General features: G+C 46.4%; 1 protein-coding gene across 1 annotated transcript in view; it reads left to right on the forward strand.

Moving 5' to 3' along the window:
• The window catches only part of LOC119458477 (signal-induced proliferation-associated 1-like protein 2), a 131,601-nt gene that overhangs the window by 100,624 nt on the left and 7,540 nt on the right, over positions 1 to 23,437 (forward strand). The window contains 7 exon segments of the mRNA XM_037720319.2: positions 4,051 to 4,304; positions 6,040 to 6,202; positions 7,758 to 7,857; positions 11,642 to 11,915; positions 14,164 to 14,322; positions 14,324 to 14,412; positions 19,999 to 20,089. Of these exon segments, the coding sequence (XP_037576247.1) occupies positions 4,051 to 4,304; positions 6,040 to 6,202; positions 7,758 to 7,857; positions 11,642 to 11,915; positions 14,164 to 14,322; positions 14,324 to 14,412; positions 19,999 to 20,089 (1,130 nt within the window).

The following is a 23,437-nucleotide window of genomic DNA, read 5'->3' on the forward strand; positions in this document are numbered from 1 at the left end:
TGGTGTCGGGCGTGCACAAGCACAAACATGCACACATTTCACTCGATGACCTCGAAAACTCACTGTCAAAACGCTGGAGTGACGAAGCGCAGCGAGCGAATTGACCTTCGTGCTAGCACGCCTCTTGCTTCAACACAAACTATCGGCGATGAAAACACAACGCGCAGCGGACTCTCTCCCTGTCGCAGATCGCTTTCAAGGTAGGGCCAGGGCGATTGTATCGTCGAAGTGGTTCATCGCAGAATATGGCCTGCTTCGGTCCACTGGAACCCTTCCACGTTGCCTTTCTGGCTAAAACCCTCTCCTTCTATTTGCGCCAGTCCCGCACGCAAGTTTCTGGTTCTCCGAACGCCCATGATGCGGCCCGATTTCTTCCGTCTCCGCACGCATGATCACTTTCCTTTAAATGCAGCATCATTATGAACTCGGCACTTCGTGCTGATAGAGCAAACACAGAAAACGGAAAGGACGGTAGACTAATTCCTAAGCACACGTACTATGACAGCTAGGCTCGAAACGCATACAAGGCGGCCATTTTGAAATGCCTATGGTGATATGGTAACGCAGATTTAGGGTCGTACTCAATTCTAAAGCGCACGCGATTTTTGGACCCGTTTAATTGGAATAAAAGTGCGCGTTAGATTCGAGTAAATACGGTACTGGAGACGTAACTGCGAGACCTTTCCAAAATGCCGGCATGCTGCAGTAGTTTTCACTTCCAGCCAACTAGAACGCTTTGGTATTGTTACAAGCGTGACAATCTTGTGTGATTTGGGTAGGTGCCACAACCTGTAGTGGGACACGGGGTAATAGATGGCGGAGGAGGGAGACGTTCGCCTAGCGATAGTGGAATCTCGGCTGATGCTGATGCTCAAGACCATCGTTTATGTTGTGTCCCAATAAACCCTCTCTTCATAGAGAGTGACCCGTAACAGAGTGGTGGAGGTGCGGGGTATCGATCCTCGGTAGCTCGCGTATTCAGAATCCCCTTGTGTCCCGCTGATAGCGAAATGGTACGTAAAACCTCAGAATTAAATTTTCGAGTTTTAGCACAGCACTCCAACTCCTAGCATGCATGTTTAATCATGTTTTTTTTTTATTTTGCCATCATCACCATCATTATTGCTGCCATCATCCTCGTCCTCGTTGTCACTAGACCACCTGCACTGTTCCTTTTTGCACTGGAGGTGGTATTTTTTTTAAGTCGCTCGCTGCAATTATCTTACAAGCAATAGTTCATACGTGCTGATGCCTTACATGCTAGCTGGCCACGGGCCAGTCTGAGCATGTATAGCACTCACTCAAGCAAAAGCAACCAACGACTGTAGTGGCTCAACAAAAACAAGGAATCTGTAGAGGGAAAGCTGGGCAAACAAGTGCCAACCGCAACGACGCCACCATGATGCAATTCTCATTGTGGCCAGCGCAGTTATACTCAGAATGGCTAAAATGAACCTTGTAGCGCTAAAAATACTTGAAGCATAATGCAAAACTAAGCATCTGCACATAGTGCGTATGTATGGAGTGTATGTTCCATATATTATTGAGAAAGGTCTGATGGTTATGTGAAATTTGTTGTACATGAGAGGGTGCATTTGCAGGCGTGTTAACTAGATGCCACCACCGATTCTCTAACGCTCGGGATCGCGAGTCTCATCTGAATCTCATGCAGTCCTCGGTGCTTCCTGTTCACTTGTACTGAGAATTCAAATGTACACGTACTAAGCATGACAAACACAGCTTTGTTGAATACAGTGTAGACCGCTTATAACGTAAGTCACGGGAGTTGTAAAAGTCCGCGCAAAAGCGGTACCACGTCATAACCAAAGCGTGCTTTTTTCGGCTTTTGCTTATGCCAAACAGGCTACCCACCTTTCAAACACAATTTATTACATATTTTAAGACTCGGAAGGGTTTGGGTGCGAGCTAGTTGGTACGGATCATTCATATTTAAAACAGCGCCAAAAAACACGGACAAGAGAGAACACAGGATGAGTTCTCTCGTGTCCATGTTTTTTGGCGCTGTTTTAAATATGAATATTACATATTTCACACACACGTGCGTGCGCGCACACACACATACGTAATACAATCGCAACACGGCACAGAAACCAAGTTCTCGTGACAAGTGCAGCATCAGCGAAAGAGTGCTGTTATTTTCGTCTGGAGACTGGTCTCCGCGAGCAGGCCCACGCTCCCACTCCTAAAAAAAAAAGGAGTGCGCCACCGTTCTCTCACGCACTCCGCGCACCCTGCTTGGACACTGCTATAGTGATGAAAACACATGCCCTCCTTCCTCCAAAGTCTCCCGCCCTTCTCCTTTTTGTTTCGCTTTTCACCACTGGTCTCCACGCGCGCTAAACCGCAGCTCCCACTCCTGAAAAAAAAAAAAGAACGAAAAAAAAAAAGGCTGTATGCAGCTGTATGCTGTATGTGCGAGTGAAAGCGCACGAGAGGCACGAGACGTGCTTTCACGGAGAGTGAACGTACGGCAGAGAGCAAACGAGACGACTCTCCTCGTGCTGAAGGCCGTTGGGGGATGGGAGGGAGGGAGCTGAGGCGTCGTTTAGCTATGGCAGTCAATGCGTATCTTGAGACCAGGCACAAGGGGAACTGGCGACTCAATCTCCCACACGAAAGGAGGAATTAAAGTGCGAAGGCAGCACAGAAGGGAGGGGGCGCAGCTTTTACTCTGCAAGCCACTGCGTACTTGTACTTTGCGTGGCTGAGGGCGGTCGCGCGCATCGTTATCTTGAAAGCGATCTCCACACGCGATCTCCACATGGCTCTGACCTTTTTATGCGCTATGCTTTCACCGCTCAGTTTCCGTTGAAGCGATAGACAACACGAACCTTCGGTCACTGCTCCTGCCGCGTTTGCTCACTGCTGCATTTTTACAGTGCTTGTCTGCAGTCATCGAGTGCGATCTATTCATGTGTGCTTGTGTGCGCTGACACCATGCTTGTTAATTCAGTTAGTAAGCGGATCTGTCAGAGTTTACGCAGGCGATAGAAATACTATCCTTACTCCATATGCTCGACTAGTAAATTTGCTGTCGTAATTGATGCTTCGCCTTTAGGGGGAAACTGACTTTTTTTTTTCGCTTTTCACCGCTGGTCTCAACGCACGCGTCCGTGCTCCCACTCCTCCGCGTTAGCGCGCCCGGCAACCGTGCTGCCGTGCATGCCGTGCTCAACGCTTCATAGAAAAGGCCGTGCTTCGTGCGCCGATTTCATGGTCGCGCGCTTAAAAGAACCACGCTATGACCGGTATTCTGCTTCGCGCGCCTACACAATAAATGCTCTGCCTATACATTGAGTTCTATGGGAGATATATCGGTGGTCAAAAAAACCAACGCTATAACCGGTCCCGCGCTAATAGCGGTTACGTTAAAAGTGGTCTGCAATGTACCATGAATCTTCCTTGATCTACCTCAATCTTGCAATCATGTTGTGTGCTATTATTCTTCTTAGTTTGAGCTTGGGGTGGGCATGTGTGTAAGCAGGTGGCAAACATAAAATGGTGTATCATTGCCGTGCCCTTGCTGTTGCCAAATCTATGCATGGGCGCTATGGTAAACTTTTTCTTCCAGAGTTGGTTATACTAAGGTCCCTCCATCCATGCGCCAGCATCGCTTTTGCTAAACCTTTGATGTGTGCTGCTGTTTCCTGATTTGTTGTTCACACCAGTTCCGCTTCTGCGATTTCCGCTTTTGTGTTTTCCGTTTGTGGTAGTTCTGCCTCTAGTTCTAGTAGTTCCGGTTCCTGAATTTTCACTTGTCGCATGCTCACACCTCTATGCAGCAGTGGCAGATGGCATCGACATCACTTCCTCTCGGAACCAGACGCTTGGACTGCGTAAGTTCCTTTAATGGCAGAAGCAGAGGGTATGAGTGAAGGGGGCAGAAGGTGTGTTGACTGTACTTAACCTTCTTGGCGGAAACGTGTATGGTGGGGCTTGATGTTACGCTAGCTAGTTTAACTATTTTTACTAACTAACTGGGTTACACTGGCTATACTAACTCTGCGACTGCCATTCTCCGCCCTGCAGTGACACCCCGCAGTGGGAGTGGCGGCAGCAGTCCGTCCCTGGCGTCCTTGATGCTGCTGGAGCCCCTCCCCGGTCCCCTGGTGGTGTCTCGGAGCGAGCTCAGCCTGGCCCAGCTGTCGTCACACGAACAGCGTCAACTGCGCACTGGCAGTGGCGGAGCGGGAGGCGCAGGCCACCCGTCATCGTCATCTTCGAGGCAGTCACGACAGCACAGCCCTCTCGACCCTTCCTCGGCCGCTGGCAGAGACACCCAGGTGAGAATTGCGCTGGCAAGTTGCATAGATCAAAGCATATGCTGCCATATTTCGAAATAAATGCTCCATCTCCATGAATACATAGAATGTGAAAAATGTTTTCATCGTCATCATCAGCCTAATTTATGTCCACTGCAAGACAAAGGCCTCTCCCGGCGATCTCCAGTTACCCCTGTCTTCTGGCAGCCGACCCCATCTCATGCCTGAAAATGTCCTGGTTTCATCGAGCCACCTTATTCTCTGCTGTCCTTGTTTGCGCTTCCCTTCCCTGGCCCCCATTCTGTAACACCGGTTGTCTGCCTTGCACATAACATGGCTTGCCAAGCTCAGCTTCTTTTCTTCTTTAGGCCAACTGCAGCGAAATTCTGCACCTTGTAAAAAAGCCTTGTTTCAGATAATTTAGACATGCAGTAGCCTTTGCGGAAAATTTCACGCTGCGAGTGGGTGCTGCACAAAACGTTTGTAAATAGATGTTTTTCATACCGAAACTGAAAACAAATGTCGCCATTACCACTCGGTGGAAGTGAAGACTGGGGAGAACCAGCACCTGGATCGTATGCTTGCCTTGCTTGTATACCGTACCCGTATGTGTATCAGCCAAGAGGTTCCGCACGTCTGCTAGCCACAGAGTTAGTATGCTCTGCTAGATGCTTCGTGCGCTGTGTCAACGCCATTGCGCGCCCATGATGTTCTTTTAATTGGAAGTATTCTCAGAGTCAAGCCAGTTTTCGCAATCTGGGTGTCTACGTTCAACAAGCAGAGCCTTGATATGTTCTGCCGCTCGGAGAAGAGCGCATTGCGATTGCCAAGCTGAAGGCGCAAATATAGTCCGGCTTAACGCAGACGCGATCTACATGTGGCACAGTTACGCTACGTAGGTGAAAATTGGGTGCTCTACAGTCTAGTGTGGCTGGCACAAGAACAAAACATGTCTTATCGCATGCCAGAGCCGCTGGAACAAGCTGCATCGCGCGCTAGCCTGGCTGGCCAGCAGGATGCTGGCCTATTTACAGTTCAGTTTCACTGAATCGAGCGTGTTGAGTTTGGGCCTTCGACCAACAACAAAGTGCTCGCTCGCCGTGTGCTTGCGCTGCGGCAACAGCTAATCGCCGCACTGCTGCGGGTCACGTTTAACGCACAGGGTAAAATTCTAGTGATCTTAATGTCTTCGGCATGATGTGTCCGACTTCACCGGCCACTGCCTGGCACACTGGAAACACCAGATTCGTCGACCGATCAGACATATGCCGTCATCTGTCGTAAAAGGACAGTAGAACCTCGTTGATACGTTTTCAGGGAAAAAACACGAGAAATAGAAGTACTAACCGGGAAAACATACAATCCGAAGTAACGATCTGAAAAACCTACGATCTTACACTCAGCTGTAGTTGACGTCTACATAACGCAATGCATTGCGCGAATCGTTGTGACAGGAGGCACGAGACACCTACGCGTGTCGAGCCGGTGGGGCTTTGGTGGCTCGATACCTGTTTTGTTGTTTTTCTATTGTGTAATGTTTTAAGACAACCACGAGAAACTGAAACAAAGTCGAGTTGGTGGGCGATGGCGGATGCCGCTGGAGCGAAACATGGCACTCGCAATGTGCCGCCTGGGGCGGCACGCGAGGGTTATCGCCTACTATAAGCCTGCATTGCGCTTTCAACGGTATGTGCTCGGCTGTGCACTTTGGTAATGGGAAATTTCAGCAGTTCTTTGAATTTTTGTACTCGTACAGCACCACCACAGGAGCCAGGGTGACCTCAGCAGTCTTGGGTCGTCGTCATTCAGCGGTCTCGACCGTTGCGGCCCACTCATGCAGCCACTGCCCCAGCACATGGGCTCGGACTACCAGTCGGACAGCTCCAGCGAGTGGCAGTTGGGTGCGGGCAGCAGTGCGGGTGAGTTGTCCATGCTAGAACTGAACCCTTCGCAGCAATGGTACACAAAACGTGAGACTCCTTGTTTTGCTGGTGCTGCTAAAAGTTTCTTAACGTTATCATTTCTTTAAGCAGTGTTTTTTTAGGCGTTCCGTGGTTTTTTTTTATTTATATCATTTATATATACTGCAGGCCCTCTTCAAGCCCATGCAAACATGAATACATACAGAAAGAAATGTGGAGTGCAACTTGTCACGGAACAAAAGCTTGAGCTTTAAGAAACGTTTGCACTCTCTGGGACTTATCCCCAGCTATAATCGTCATCTTGCATGGTTTTCCTTTCTCTAATACTGCACGTCCCATACTTTCAGGTCACGAACCGAATGTGCATATCTGTGTGATGCAGCATTATTGACAGGGACGCACCAAGCACAGAACTTTAACTAGGGGTGTGCGAATACCGAATAGTAGATTTCGAATCGAATATCAGAAAATTGAACACAGGCTTTATACTTCCATATTTCTTGCAAAACAAAAGCATGGTGCTGCACATGTTCAGGAGGCTAATCGCATTACTTATCAAGGATCTTGCTAGCTATCAGTGACTTGGGTACCTATGAACTGATATGTATAATATTCCCTACTCTTATTAGAGGAAACAGCAAATTAGTATGTGAGCACTGATAACAACTCAGTTCATATGTGAATGTCTGGAAAATATTTTTTAGCGATAGAAGTGCTGTCAAATAGAATCAAGTGCTTTTTCACCTCTGAAGCTGAAGAAATACTGAAGTTGTCCTAAATACCAATGTAGTTTTTGTTTTAATAGTGGGCCATACTACGCTTAAAGTGATGAAAAAATGTTATTGTGATATAACAAAGCAAATTAACAATTTTACCGACTTCATTATATCGAGGTTCAACCGTATGGCTTTTGCAAATTACAAATACATAATAAATTGATAAAATTTTGAATATTAGGGAATGTTTTTTGAATTTATAGAAATTGCATTTGGAATGAACCGAGTCCATTACATTGATATAGAGTTGGACACGGCTTGCAAGGTAATAATGACAGTATTTCACCCCAGAGTCCCCCCACGTCATTTTCGCACGAGTTTCAGCCTGATTAAAATAATTTCTCATTTAAGGGAGAATAGTGTGCTTATTCCTTTCATTGTGAGGCATGATCTTTCCATCGGCACCATAATCTCGAGACACATTCCAGGCGGTGTCAGTGCCTTACTTTTAACGTCTATATCTTATTTTCTGCTATCACATTTCGAGATAATGAATGTTATTTGTTGGTTTCATGAGGTCTATTTGTTCGAGCTATCACTGTATTTGTATTTGCTAGGTTTGTTTGTAGTGGGTGGTGCAACATCCCTGGAAAATAACATGGTGTGCTCGGAAGTGGCTGGCATGTTTGGTCAATCTCAAGCATTCGTTGAATAAATCTGTGATGTACAACGCATTGTATTAGTGCTGCAGAGTACACCTAATTTAGCAATTCATCTGTTCTTTGTACGTTTGTTTTCCTGTGATGTTTTTGCCAATGCTGTTTGTTTTGTCACAGACGAGCTGTCGACATGTGGCAGCAGTCATCTTGGAAGCCCACTGCCCCGCCGTGGACTCCAAGAGCGAGCCCCAAACCACAGTCCCAAGATTCGGCTAGGGTGAGGCAGTCTGTCTTTGTGTATGTGTGTGCATGCTTCTGTGCGTGTTGGAATGGTTACATCGTCTTAAGTGAATTGGATATGTATAAAGACTTTCCTACTCGCCGTACACACAACCTTTCATGTGCTGTCAATACCCTGACAGCATGATGACTATCAAGGTGCACTTTGACGGCAAAAACATGCCTTGAATGTAATTGCTTCCACACAAAAAAAATCGAATTGCCCGAGTCGGAACAGGTCTACTAGACCAGTTTGCAGACATTCATTACCACACTTCAGGTTTTCAGATGTTCACAACACAACCACAAATGAAATGCATTGTCATTTTTCTTGTCATTTGGTCGCAAAGTGTTATTTAAATTATAGATGGGCAAAACGGCTCGCTTCAGTGAGTGGCTCGGAATGGCTCAGCTCACTGAAATGAACCGGTTCATTTGAACGGCTCACCGGTTCACTTAAACGTGTAACCGGTGCTATGCATATTCTATAGTTATGTGGCTTTGAAAAAGAAAACGATATATGCATAATTTAATGACCGTGTTATTGGTATTTTCGCTATGTTTAGAGAATATTTTTGCATATATTAAAAGCATGAATTTTTAGTTGTAATGAAGCTTTCTTTTCTGATATTGGGGATAAAATGCTTTTGATACTGTGACAGGCAAAATGCGACGTACTTTTTTTCAGAAAAAAAAAATATCTAACTTCATTGTCATTACAGCAGCTTGTCCGTTTTTGTGGTACTTTAAAATCAACTTTTGTAAAACTAAGAACACAAAATGATTGTACATTATGTTTCAACTTTATTAATTTATTCACATACGTACATTCACTATAATATGAGTAAGCTGTAACGCCATGCAAAATGAATGTAGAAATCATTTCTTGAAGTACAATACAAAAATCATACCAAAGATCCATAAAACTGCCGCACGTACCTTTCGTTTTTTTTTTTCTCTTGAGTGCACGCGCGATACTGGCGATCATGCCATCATACACCAGGACAAAAAAAGAAATGAAGTTCTATTACAACACAACAGATCATTGGCCTCATTTTATTGACGTGCTAATGATACATGCTCAGAAAATGCACTGAAGTGGATGTCATGGGCGACATTTTCATGACTACACTAATTAGCACAAATGAAGACCAGGACGTAAATTGTACGTTCACCTCTTGTCGTTAAAGGGCCCCTAAACCACCAGAGGTCGAAATTTAGTTGTGGTGTTGCAGTTGTGCACGAGTCTACAACGAACACGTAGCCGCGAGAATTTTTCGAAATGGTGCCATAATAGCGGAGTTACACGCGTTTGATGATCTAAAAACGGCCCTCGCTCGTTTCGCTCTTTTCTTCGTTACTCTCCTCATCGGCTGGTCTCCCCTCCTCGCCGAGTGCTTCTTGAAAGGTCACGTGACATGCGTCATCGCCAACGCGCTTCTTAAAACACTGCATACTTCCGGTCACGTCCACGCTAGCGGCACATATACCGACGGCGAACCGTCCGCCAGTGCCGTAGAACATCTGCCGCGCGAGAGGTGTCTAAAGTAGACGGCAGTTCGGCCGGCGCCCCGACCGCTGCACCATCATTGGCCCAATCGACGACTGCGAACCTGCGCGCCTCCGCCACCGGCAACGAAAACATCAGCTGCAGCCGAAGGGCTTGGCTGTGCTCGCATCGCAGCCGACGGCGCCGCTAATATCAGCAGTATTTTCTTCTTTGTGTACAAGTATTGCGAAAAGCCATAACAACGATAAGAAAATATTGCGGCTTGTGAGCGTCAATATTTCATCTCAAAGCAGTAGCGCACCCAGGATCTCTGCCAGGGGGGGGGGGGGGTTGACAGTTTGCCAATACCATCTAAACAGCACTAATTTCGATTTCTTCATGGGAAATTGTCAAAAAATTCGCTTTTTGCGAGTGTGCAGACGATTGCGCATCTTACATCTTAGTTGCAGTACTCAAATGCGTAAGGAAAGAAAAGGGGTTAAACAAAAGGGGGGGTTAAGTCGGCCTCAGAGGGGGGTTAACACCCGAATCCCCCCCCCCCCCCCCCCCGTTGGTGCGCCACTGTCTCAAAGCGCCGTCCGTTTTAGCTTTGAAGGGAACTAGAAAAGGCCTAGCGACGATATCGGCGCCATCAAGCTATCAGCGGCGGTGAATCTGCCGCACAAATGAGTCTCGGTCTCATCCTATCTACCTACGGCAAGGAAATCTCGCCGTTCGCGAGCAAGAACCGCTGTCGAACGGCGGCCCGTGAATGGCAAACGGCGTGCGATGAGTTACCGTGCCGGTAACGTGGACTCAGCGCTTCTCAGCTACCCGCTGTTGCTGCGGTGCCAGCCCGTGTTATGCGAAGCGTACCGCTATAAACCCTGTGTTGCGCGCACGTCTGGAAAGGCCAACACTGTTGCACTCTGTTCGCGCAGCTAATCAGACCGCTAAGCACGACTGTGTTGGAACGCGAGCGATTTGGCACTTGCGTGGTGTAATTACCAATTTGCAAGCGCGCACAAACGAGCAACACGACGAGGAAGAGCAGAAAGCGCGTACCTGCTAGCAAACTAACCGAAAGTCGTAGGTTCTTGTTCAACCAATGGACATCGTTTCCGCAGTTGACATCACCAGATTCCCCCTGCTGACATGGTGACGACCGCTGGGGATACCGGAAAGGCGAGGGGAGGAGAACGGTATTGTTTCTTTTTAATGTTCAAAAAATATCTGAGGTGGTTTAGGGGCCCTTTAAAGACACAGAAGATCATCTTCGAAGTGTTATTGGACCAGCGCACGATGTGCGATCGGTGAGAGTCGTGCGACATCGTTCGAACAGCAGCAGGAAACGAACGGTACCATCCTTTGCCAATTAAGACTTCTTTACTCCTCCCCTCGGTGGCATCGGGTGCCACACCATAAGACGCACAAAAAGCCAAGGGGACTGCTGTGCACACCACACACTGCGAGCGAGTACAAGTAGCGCGAGTCGACCCACACCGGCCACCATTCGTTGGTCAGAAATCGAAAAACATCGAAACCCAGCAGAATACCCAGCTCTGACGGAACAGTTCAGCACGGCTCATTCAAGGAGAGAGAACCAGCTTCCTTACTCCGAAAGAACCGCCGCTCACTTACTGAGCCACGGCTCCCTCGGTCTTCAAAAGAGCAGCCCGCTCCTGAGCGCTCAGGAGTGAGCCGGGTCTTTTTGAAGAGCGAGGGAGCTGTGGCGAAAAGAGCGGCTGGCTCCTGAGCGCTCAGGAGTGAGCCGGATCTTTTGAGCCGCTCTTTTGAAGAGCGAGGGAGCCGTGGTTCCGTAAGTGAGCGGCGGTTCTTTCGTTCTTCAGCCGAAGGCGAGGGGGTGAAGGCGACTCTTGCGAGGAAGGGCAGGAGGGCAGTTGCTTTCTCATACCGCTAATAGATGGCGCGGAAGTAGCACCCAGCAGAAGACCCGGCTCTGACGGGATGCATCGGCACGGCTCTCTGAACGCGAGAGAACTGGCTCCCTTTCTCCAAAAGAACCGCCGCTCATTTTTGCTGAACGACCGCTCACTCGCTCTTTAAAAAGAGCCGCTCACAAGATCCGGCTCGCTCCTGAGCGACCCTTCTCTAATTTAAATACAGCGGGACTGCAAACACGGTCAGTAGGATGGGACGTTTCGCCAAGTCAAGGCCATTCCTCCGGCTTAAATGAAACCTGATGTCGACACCACTGTGCGATCCTGCTCAGCAGCTTGCCTGTTAGCAAGAAAATGGATCGGGCCTGAGACTGGTTTTTCTTTGAACGCAGCTGTCGCGTTGTGAGCAGCAGCGGCACCACCACGGCTGGCGAGGAGGTGATGCGCAGTCCACTGGCCAGTCTCCGCCACGCTGTCCCCTCCACACCACGGTCGGCCAGCGCCGCCCACCCACTGTCGTCGGCCGGTCCATCTTGGTCACCCTCGTCGGCCAAGGGCGGTGGAAGCAGTGCCGGAAGCAGCGCAGGCAGCGCAGGTGGAGGCTCCACGTTCCAGGAGGACCTGCTTCGACTCATTGGACCAGACTACCTGGACAGTGATTCGGAGGTAAGCACCGTGCACCAAACTTCATTTCAGGCTTGACCGAATGTTTCTTTAGGGAACGTTCCGCAAGTAGGAGCATAGGTCGCCAGTTTAAGCGGACACTCGCTCATCAATATTTTTGCAGGCTTTGTACTCACTCGCACTCGTGCGCACTCACACTCGTCGCCACTCACTCGCGTTCCTACTCATGCTCATCAACAGTCACTCGCATTCGTAGTCACTTTCATTTACCAGCACTCATTCACGCTCATACACGCGTCCACTTCCACTCAATACACAAAGATGTAGCATTTCACGCTGAGTTTAGTTTAAGGCTGCATTTGTGCGTGTTACATACCCGTTTCATCCACAATAAATCGAGACTGTGCATCGTTGGTGGCAATACCACCTAATAAATGTAAATTCTGCTGCAGCGAAGTGGCTGTACCAGCTGTTACAGCTACAATGAAGGACACTTCTCACTGGAATGGTGACAGACAGCATCACTGTTCTGTTTAATCACTTCAACGTGGCATTAGTTTAAACTTCAGAGATGAGATATTCACACATTTCATGGTAGCTCAGCACACTGTTTAATATGCATTTTGCATTGTCGTGATAGCGTAAAATGCAGAAATTGCACTTATCTGTTGAAATGGACTGCCCAATGATTGCCAGTTTCTCATGTGCCAGAAGGTACGAAACCAGAGCTTTCTGTCTATATGCAACCGTTTCTCTAATCTAGTCGCTAAGTACCCAAACTAACTTTGCAGAGGAAGAGGTATTTGTGGTGCTTGCCAGCCGGACGTTCCTGGTCTGCGGCTGAGTGGACCACTTCTCAATTTCTAACCACTTGTGCAGAACGTTTTGTGTTTTCCAAAGGCCACCATATTGTTCCGAGAGAAATGTTGCACCTCCTGGTTGTGTTTCTTCAGGACAGTGGTGTTTCAGTCGTGTAGTGACAATTTATTGTGTTTATTCATGTATGGCCTGCACTGCCGCTTTGGAGTGCGAAAATTTGGAGCTAGAACTTTCACTAAGCATGACATGCACACCCACGTGTAAGGCCTCCAAGATTGCACCGCACGTCATGCTGCTTAATTTCCTTAAGTCGTTACTAGATGGTACTAATTATTGTCCTACCGATGATGGCATTGTCCTTATCACTGGATCCTGCCAGATCGCGATCACGTAGATCACACAGCATAGGCTCCTATATCCAGCATGCTTCGACAGTATAAGCTGTGCTGAGGCTGATTGTTTAACAGGTTTAGCTGCTTCATACTTTTGGGCGTATCAGGAGGGCATAACTGCAAGATGTGTATGCGTGGATATTGAACGAGTGGTGTGCAGTTTTGGTTAAGACTGTCATGAAGAGCAGTGATGGGAATCTCACACTAGTGGATGACGCGGAGAATTACCAGCTTTGGGAGAGCGCTGACGAGGCGTGCTCATGAAAAGACGATGATGACTAAATAAGTGTTCATAGTTGGCCGCTAATGGTTGCGTTATTCTGCACCAAGACTGTCAGCTGGGCTAGTTGATGTGGTTCCGTCAGGTGAAAAACACTGTGAAAAGATATGAACAAGAAAAATACAAGCAAAAAATCATCAGTGGTATTTTTTTTTTAGTTCTCTATTCTTTCATACTTAATCTGTTGTTTCCGAAATAAACCTCCAGTTGCGAGTCGATGCTGTTTTTGTCACCTTCGTTTCTCGTCCGTGTCTTTTTGCGCTGTTTTACAGATTATGACTATTCTGCACAGCAGTCCGAGTGCAGTTCGAGGCTTGAGTGAGTTGGCATATATGCCTGCCTTGTGTAAAATATAAAATGCTCCCGGGGTCATGTTTAAGTGCCGCTACGTTGTGTCTGTAGCTTCAATCTTGCGGTAAGCACATGATGTCCTTCACAACACCTCCTTTCATATGATGAGCATGCATTTCACATCAGGCACGCACTGTACATTTCTATAATAATGTCCAGTTGCCTTATTCTGGTCAGTCATTTTTTGTGTAAGCTGTTTTGTAATACAGTCAGACCTCGATATAATGAAGTTGTACTTGCAGTGAAAGACTTCGTTATATCGAAAATGTCCTTATATCAAGGTTTCGTGAATTCAATAGAACTAAGATGGGTAAATAAAAATAGTTCGTTACATCACGAATTTCGTTAAATCAAGGTTCTTTATATAGAGGTTTGACTGTACCCTGAACTGTGCCCTTATAGATAAAATCAAGTTAATTGAGCGTGGGTTGTGCATTGATTGATCCAGGAACCCACATGGTGCCCGCTTGGGCCGTCGGAGCGTCCACGGTCGGGCCCCGAAACACCGTCGTCCTCGTTGGAGCGCGCTGGAAGGCGACAGGGGCTAGCGCTGCGTTGCCACTCGTCCTGTCCTTCGGCCGCAGAAGATGTCATCCTCACGACCGCAGCAGCCAGCGCAAGTGATTGCCTGCTGTGATCTCTCACCGTCTGCTGGAGCTGCGGATGCAAGTGCCAACAACGGGGCTGACAGCGCAAGGTGCGACGTCGTTTTAAATATTTATTTTCATCTGTTTGTGTGTCTATCATTACATCTTTTTTCTCACCTCTCTCAACCTAGAAATAGCAATCGGGGGAACACCGACAGGAAGCTTTTTACTCGTTTTCATGCTATATGAAAGCCCAAGCGCTCAAAACGTTAAAAAAGAAAGCTACTTGCTAGCCTTGAAGCAATACAATTTACTGTGCAGTAAACCCTCAGTTAATTCGATCTTTGTTAGTCCTAAAAATCGCAGAATTGAGCCTTACTTGTCCTCTGGTCCCGCCAAGCATATACATTAGTACAGCAGAACCTCATGGATACAATCCCGTTATGTACAATTTCCTGGCTTCTACGTTGGCGATCGAGAACACAAAAAACACTCCAATACAGTTGCGCTTCTTTCTTACCGGTTCATACGTTCCCGGACAGCACGATCTTTCAGCATGAACGTTCAGTATATTGCCAAACTGTGATCATATGATACGTTTTCCGGCCGCTACATCCCATGTAAACAAGAAAAGGCAAGGGGCTTGCGCAATCGAATACATTAGCTGCCCGCCACAGAAGCTTCCTTGCAGTACTCGCCCACCCTTCTCGCGAGAAAATGTCAACGCACATTAATTTTCCTATTCCGGTATCAGCAAATCTCTTCGCCGGTCATCGCACGCCACATTCCCAGCTACGCCCGCCAACCCTATTGCTATACGCATCTCCACCTATCTTTTCCACAGCACGTGTGACATATAGTGCCGTTGGAAGCGTACTGCACGCTTTTAACAGGCGATAACTATAACGTGGTGCCGTTCTATGCTGCAGCAGCATGAAGTAAGCCTCATGTTTTGCTGGGGCGGCATCGTAGACTTCGTATTCTGGCGTCGTCCACAGCTCGATTTCGTTTTTGTTTTGCAAAGGAAAACGACAATGTGCAACAGTCGCTCAGGTGCACCAGCTCCATGCAAATCTGCAATGATTTGCGCCGAGTGGGCACGCCAAAGTGCCCCGCTCGAAGAAGCTGCTAACTCAGGCCGAATTCGAAGAACGCAAACGTAAGCTCCTCGTAAGCGCCTCAGGCCACACTGCTCCCACCAGCTCGGTGCACGTTGGCCTCTTGTGCTGTAACGATTCGCGGAACACTTCAGATTACGTAAATGTCAACCAAGTTAAGTATGCCAGTTTTTTTGGTGACTTTGGATCGTGCATTTTCCCGGTTAGTACATTTTTTATCGCGTTTTTTTTTTTTTTTTCAAGATGTATGAGCGAGGTTTTACTATATTGAATGGTATCAAACTCTCAGCAATTTGGACATATTTGGCCACACACTACAGTCGACTTACGTTAATTCAACCCTGCTGGGACTGACGAATTTGATCGAATTATCCAGCAGGTCGAATCAAACAAGATGCAGAAAAACATCAAAATGCAGAGAGCGATCAAATGCATGCCCGCTTTCTATGTGTCAGTAGAAAAATTACATAGAAATCACCTTAAAGTTCCTAAACAAATTCAAAATTTGACATGCACCCGATTTATTAGAAAGAAAAATGGGCAAGGGTTTATTATGTGTTGCACCGTAGTGGCCGGATTTCTAATGTCAGCTTCGAGAAGAAATTCGAGCCCTCGTTCATTACATAACGAGGGCTCGAATCCGGCAACATTGATGCCTTCAGGTAGCATATGTGGGTTTATTGACCAGTAGCCATCACCCAAAAAGATCACATGCTCGTGACGCCTGCGGCAGAAAGGATGTTCCACATCTGCCCCTAGGTTTGTGAGTGGTGGCACTGGCTAATACTCCCAATGTTATTTCTAGTTGGGAAAACATAAATACCCCAGAAAGTGGATGGGAAAACGGCTCCACGGTAGCTCAATGGTGAGAGCAACGCACGCGTAATGCGAAGACGTGGGTTCGTTCCCCACCTGCGGACAGTTGTTTTTTCATCCGTTTTCATTTCCACTAATTTATCATTTCTTTATTCAATTAGTAAGTACAAGTAATTTCCCCTATGGTGTCCTTGGTGTCATTGTTTGTTGGCTTCTTATGATATGATAATGTCAGCATCGCCACACGGTTCTTTGAAGTCAACTTCGCCGCAGTACAGCCTTGTTATGCGGCAAAGCAATAAGAAAGCCGCGACCGTGGTTTTCGGTTGAATCTTCTTGAGAAAACGGAAGGCACGCGTTTGAGTCTGGTAAATACCGTAATCCCACAGTGTTGGGTATCGTCATTGCTTAAAAATCTTCCTAGAGCATGCCAAAAGAAGAAAGTAAAAATATGCCTTACACCCAATTTTTTAGCCAGAAAAATGGGCAAGGGTCTAATATGTGTTGCACAATGGCAGCCCATTTTCTAGAGTCAGCTTTGCCGCAATACATGTGTGCTCTGCGGCAAAGCATATGAATGTCGCGAAGGCAGTTTTTGTTTTCTATCCAATTAACCGTGCAGGCAATTTAATTTTACCGCCCAATTTCCTTGAAAAAGGTGTGCCTTAGAATTGGCTAAATACAGTAATCGGACATTGTGAGCCTTGGTTATTGCTTGGAAAATCTTCATAGGGCAGGCCAAAAATACCATATTTGTTCTCATATAATGCGCACTCCAAATTACAACAACCTAGGAGAAGGAATATACGGTTGGTCTCAAATATATCGAACTTGGGTTTATTGCCTATATCACAGTTGTAAAATGTGATATACACAGTTGTAAAATGCCCATGAAAAATCTTGCTTGCATATAAAATCAGCACAAGGAGGCGTCAAAGAGCTTCCCAACCTATCAACCAGTCTTCCAGCATTGCACGATATATTTAGTAATAGTAGCAAGCTGGCTTTACAGCCACATTGGGAACTTCAACAGAAACGGTGATTCTGCAGCACCCTTAAAGAATGTTTTACCTGTGGAGCACTTCCGAGTTCTTGAAGTGCAAGCATCTCTGCCTAGGGGCCGTACAGTTAACAGCAAACACCTTTACACGCACACACACATTGCCAGCCGCGACCGTGGTTACAATCACAGATAACGATCAGCTTGTGAGGTGAGTTGATTGAAAAGGGAATCGTTTCGAATAATTACTTTTCTACTTAGCACCAGTTTGCACCCTATATGCTTGAATGGTTTTGTGCCAAACTGGTAACCATTATCTTTCTTGGTTCAGGTTTGATTTGGGTTCAGGCACATTCTAAGCATAACGGTTCGGGTTAAGTTCTGGCTAGAATTTTGGTTCAGGTACAGTTTTTGAGTTCAGTTCAACACCCTGTTATCAATGGCTTCTGTATGATTCAAGGAATTTTGTAAGACCAATCATATTGCTCTGCCTGCCTTAGAACAAGAGATTTTGAAGTTGAAACTCGAAAGGGTGTCCTTCTGGTGCTTAAAAAGGGACTGACGACTAGCCAGAATGTGTTGCAAGACGTTGATGGAAATGAAATGACCATGATTTCCAGTGAGAGACTCCAGCAGGCTGTCTGCGGAATTTTTATTTTAAATTGGCAAAGAAAGCCTCAAGAAACAGTCAGTGTCGTGGCCTGGCAGTGAAATCTTGGTACTCCGGATGTAGTACAGTTAAACCTGCTTATAACGAACCTCCATATAACGAATTTCTGGATATAACGAAGTTTTTCTATTCCCCGCCGTTACTCCATAGAAGCACATGTATTTTAGACCTCTACGTAACGAAGTGGCAGCGGGAGACCCCCTCGAAATAACGAATTTTCTCCGCCGACAACCTAGAGATTTCGTCGCAAATTTTGTCATTTTTGCGTGAGCAGCAACTGGAAGCACCTTCTCCGCTCGCGACGGAATGCAAAACGGCGGCGGCGCACTTGGTGCACTCGAATTCACGGCGACTGCGAGGATAGAGCGAGCGCACGCGTGCGTGCGAGCTCGCGCGAGGCAAGCCTGCATCCCTCAACCCTGCGATCTTGCCGCCGCGGGCGTGACCTTTTCCCCTCCCTTCATTCAAACCTGATCCCGCCGCTTGCTGATCTCGCTGCGTACGAACGGTCTGTGCTGCCGTCCATCATGAACAAACAACAAAGCAAAATCACGCAGTTTTTTACCACGAAATAAATGTTTTGAGTGAGCTATGCGGTCTGTTACTTACCGTATTTACTCGAATCTAACATGTACTTTTTTCCGATAAAACTGGTCCGAAAATTGCCTGCGCGTTATAATCGACTACGACCCTACATTTGCGCTACCGTATCGCCATCGGCATTTCAAAATGGCCGCTTCCTACGCACTTCGAGCCTAGCTCCCGTAGCTTCGACCATGTGCTGTAGTACGTGTGCTTAGGCATTAGTCTACCAATTTAGTTAAACAGCGAATGTTTACAAGTTTATACGGCTGATAAAACTACTATCCTTACTTCGTATAGCTGTCTGCCAATTTGCGGTCGCAATCGATGCTTCACCTTTCGGGCGAAACTGGGACTTTTTTGTTCATCGCAACTTTAGTGTATTGGGAGTAAATTTTGAGCGATAGTTCTATTTCTGTATGAGGTGCGTGGTACTGTAAAGGATTTTTTTTCCCTCTTTTGGTCACGAAAACGGTTCGCATTACAATCGAGGGTGCGTTAGAATCGAGTAAATACGTAAGCGTTTCTTTTTCTAATTTTCGTGCTGAACCTGCATATAATGAAATCCTCTTTATAACGAAGTTTTCGGGAATTTGTCAGTTTCGTTACATCCAGGTTTAACTGTATATGAGATTATGTAAGTCGGCTGTTATTAAGTACAGCATACTTTATTGTATGCGTATTACGAAGTTAAGAAAGTCCACGCTAATGAGCGGCACATGCGTCACGCAATCCTTGGCGGTGCACATGTTGTATGCGCGTGAGTTTGGGAATAAGTACCCAGAGTTGTGTGGTCTCCCTGTGAGATACAAAATGCCATTGGCTAGTTGTGCCGTAAATGGGTGCCAGCGCCGGCGTATAATCAATATTGCACTCACCTATTACTGTTTTCAGCATGCTTCTAGTGAACGACTACATCCTCACTGCAGATCAAACAAATTGTGATATAAAATGTTCCTTAGTGTTCTGACTGTTTTCCGCTTTACCATTTCATGATGAGACACTCGAACCAGTAAGCTTTCCGTTGCATTGAAGAAAATGGGTAACATGAACATTTGTTGTCAGTCCCTTTAACTTCAAAGTCTCGCAACTCTTGTGCCAAGGTAGGCAGAGCAATAAGTGTGCTCTTATGGCATTTTTTGAGTCATGCAGAAGTCATTGATACCATGTATAGCAAAATCTGGAGAGCTGATATTTTGCGAACTTTTTCAGAAAATTAATTAAAGGAAGCTTGCATAAAATTGGAACTAAAGGAGATAAACAATATGGATCTCATATTCGAAATTAGCACATGACATGACATGTGTACAAGATTGCAGCACCCTGATTCGAAGAATAACATATTTTTTATTTTATTTTGACTCATGTCTCCTCTTAAGAGGAAAATTGCTGATACAAGGTTGTCATGGAACGTCTGGTGATGGGTACATAATGCACCTGCTATTCCTCATAACTTGCCTGCTAATTGCATGCATTCTGAATTCACTTTTTTTCTCTTGCATATTTCCAGCCCTAGTAGCGGTGGCAATATCAAGCAGCCGGAACAGAGACTGCAAGATCTTGAAGACAAGGTGGTGAAGCTGCAGGAAACTCTGGCACAGGCAAGTGCTCTGGATGCTAGCCTGGGACAGTCATCTTGGGTTACAGCTTCGTGGAGTTAAATTTAATTACTTGGGCACGTACCTCATTTGCTGTCGGACCTCATTACAATGAAGTCGCATTCAACACGAAAGTGCCTTCGTTATATTTATTACGTGCTGATGTCCATGAGAAACGTTTTGCATTTAATTTATTATATCCAATAATTTGTTACATCGAGGTTTCACTCGGTTCGCATTCAGTGTTGAGTGCCTCGAGTTCACCGTGTCGGCAGCACTATCCAGATGCTGTGGCTGACACCTAGTTCTGCTTATTAAGGTGGATCACACAATATTCCAAAACACAAATTTTTATCCACAATACATCGACGGTTTCACTCGGTTCGCATTCAGTGTTGAGTGCCTCGAGTTCACCGTGTCGGCAGCACTATCCAGATGCTGTGGCTGACACCTAGTTCTGCTTATTGAGGTGGATCACACAATATTCCAAAACACAAATTTTTATCCACAGACTGTGCATCACGTGATTAGGTACTCCCCTGAGGTAATGTATACAGATAAGGAATTCCACGATAAAGCTGATTTTTAATGCAAAGCTTTGGATGTTTAGGCGAAATAGTATATGGCTAGGCAAAATCGCCTGTGTGCAGAAAACTATCATCATCAGCATTGGCTCGAGCATCGTCATCTTCTGCAGCTGGCTCGTGCTTGGCATGCACTCGTGCCACTGCTCCCGTGTTCGTCGTTGTCTTCTTCCTCAGCTGGCTGTGTTGCTGCTAAAATCATTCCAGCGTAGAATTTCACTTCTCTTCTGTCGTCATAATGGGCAATATGTGGGTATGAGCCATTGCTTAAGGGGCTATGAGCCATTTATTGTCTTGCGTAACGGACAGATTTAATTTTGAAGCTATTTAATTTCGATGAATCACAAGTGGCAATGGCGGGCCTATGCTGCTAACCACGCTGCCGAGCAAACTCAAGACATTGAACGCAAGCAGCAATGGCAGACTGCGTGCATACCGTCAGTGACGTCGTTCTCTCCGTCGCAACCAAGCGTGTGTGTAACCTCATAATTAAGAAATACTTTAATGAACGCTCGGGACTAACCCAGTGATAAACACCGGGGCCGCACATTTCGGCTTTGCTGGTTAACCATCTTCACAGTTTGGAAGGGCGGACCATATTTTTTTTTCTTGGCCTATGAATGTAACTTAAAGGGACCCTGAAACGATTTTGTACAAACGTACTGAGTCGTTAGAGTAGGTCCTTCTGATCATTAATTGACGCATCTATGCGCTCCACGTAAAGCGTGTAATTTATTATAAGGCTTTAAAAATGTACATCGCTACCGATTGCAGCATGCCAAGTGGCTGATTTTTGTGCCCAGGTGACGCGATTTGCCCAGAATATGTCACTGGGCCAGCTATCCGATTGCCTGCCCAGGGCGCGTCATTGATAATTTTTCCAACATTATGGTGAACAAATGTTGTTCGTAATAGTTTAGATGTTAGTTAATTTGTTTCTATAAAAAGAAAGTAACAGAAAGAGAATGCACAAGGACATGTATCACTACACTAAAAGCACTTCCGGCCCACAGCAAGTGTCGTCTGCTTGTGTTACAACGTGCTTCGTGTTGACGAGAGCTGCGCGTTCAGTGTTGGTCTTGTTCTTTCTTTTCGCGAGCACCACGGTTCGCCCTTGTTGCGTTGTGGGCTACAAACGTAGCGATTGGCGACATGTCAAGCTGCGACATCGTGCCCCGTTGCAAGGCAGCAGACGAGCGGAGTGGCTGCAGCGCATCAGACTTACGGTATCCAAACGTCACCAGCATCTACGCATTTGCGGCCGTCGCTTCACGTCGAAGGTTTGCCACAATAGAGTTTAGCGTGTCCGGTATTCAGGTAAACGCAAGCAAAAGTGTACTGGCCGTTTTATCACGTTTTACGTGATGAACGGAGGGGCAAACGTGAACTGCTTGCACGGTGCAGCCACCTGGCGGCACAGAGCTCAACCAAACACACAGCTAATATAGCAGTAACCAAGTTATTTTTCTACATTGCTGCTGGCTCATATTTTTGGCAGGAGCATAATCTTGAACACGTTGTCATGTTTAAAATGTTTTACATTTGGTTACAGGAATATTAGCTCCGTATTTGGCTGGTTGAGCTCTGTGCCACCAGATGGCTGGACCGCGCATGCCGATCAGGCCGCTCACGCACGCCTACGAAGCTCCTTCATCACAGCAGTATGGAGGGGCTTTAGTTGACGCATCTGCCTATCCGTCAAAACACTCAGCTCGCCTGTGGTTACCGGAATACCGAACACGCTCGGCACTGCGACAGAACGCTCTCAACACACGCTGCTCGATCGCTCTCGCTGGGGATCAACGACCGGGCAGCTAGTGGAGAGGTGGGCGAGCCTTCGCGCGCTGGCTCCAAGACAACCGGAAATAGACAATGTATGTCACAACATGACATAGAGCCAGCGCAGGCGGAGCTTATCCCTGATCACTCGGCGAGCGAGTTGAGGAAGAAATGCATGGCTAGGGAGGAGGGTAACCTGTAATCGTCTGTAGCTGTCTTAATATGAGACGCTTCACTTAAATTGTGACACGAATGTTTTACTGTAGCTGCACCCTACGCGTCTACAAATTTGTCCGAACCGTTTCAGGGACCCTTTAAAATTGAGGGCTCCAGTCTAAACTTGGCATTGCAAACTTTCCAGTGTACTCGTCAATTTCAGTTTGTGTGCCTGAATTATGCATACATTTTTTAGCAATCCTGTGGTCGGCATGCTTTTTCTCACAGGTGTACATTTCAAGGCTGATTCACCTTGTCCGTCCGTGGGTGGCATTATACCAACAGCATTTCGTGGTTTCTCGCGCTGGGATTTTTTCATTGTGAATAAATTAAATGTGCGAATTTTTAGTGACTAGTGTAGGGGGTTGCGTTCGTTACACTATTAGAGTGGAACCTCGTTGATACGATTCTGTGTAATGCATTTTTCGGGAGACTTTTTTTTCTCCGATAATACGTTGGATGATAGGATTTTCAGATGATACGCTTTATTTTGCAGTTCCCATGAAGATCGTATCAACGATATTTCACTGTAATCCACTGTAGATACAATATATTGAAGTGTCTAATCAAGAGTTAACTAGTCGTTCACTACATAAATGTCTAACTGATTCCCCTTCTTATTTTTCGACTGCTCACAAAGTTGAATCTTGGATGGATTAATTGTGAGTCCGGCTCTTGTATTCATTGAGTGAATGTTCTTGGTTTGATGTCTTGATGTCTCACATCGGCGGTAGATTGCTGTGATAATTGTGTACTGCAACGACTTGCATCT

Source organism: Dermacentor silvarum, chromosome 7 (genome assembly GCF_013339745.2).
Source record: "Dermacentor silvarum isolate Dsil-2018 chromosome 7, BIME_Dsil_1.4, whole genome shotgun sequence".
Classification (NCBI taxonomy): Eukaryota; Metazoa; Arthropoda; class Arachnida; order Ixodida; family Ixodidae; genus Dermacentor; species Dermacentor silvarum.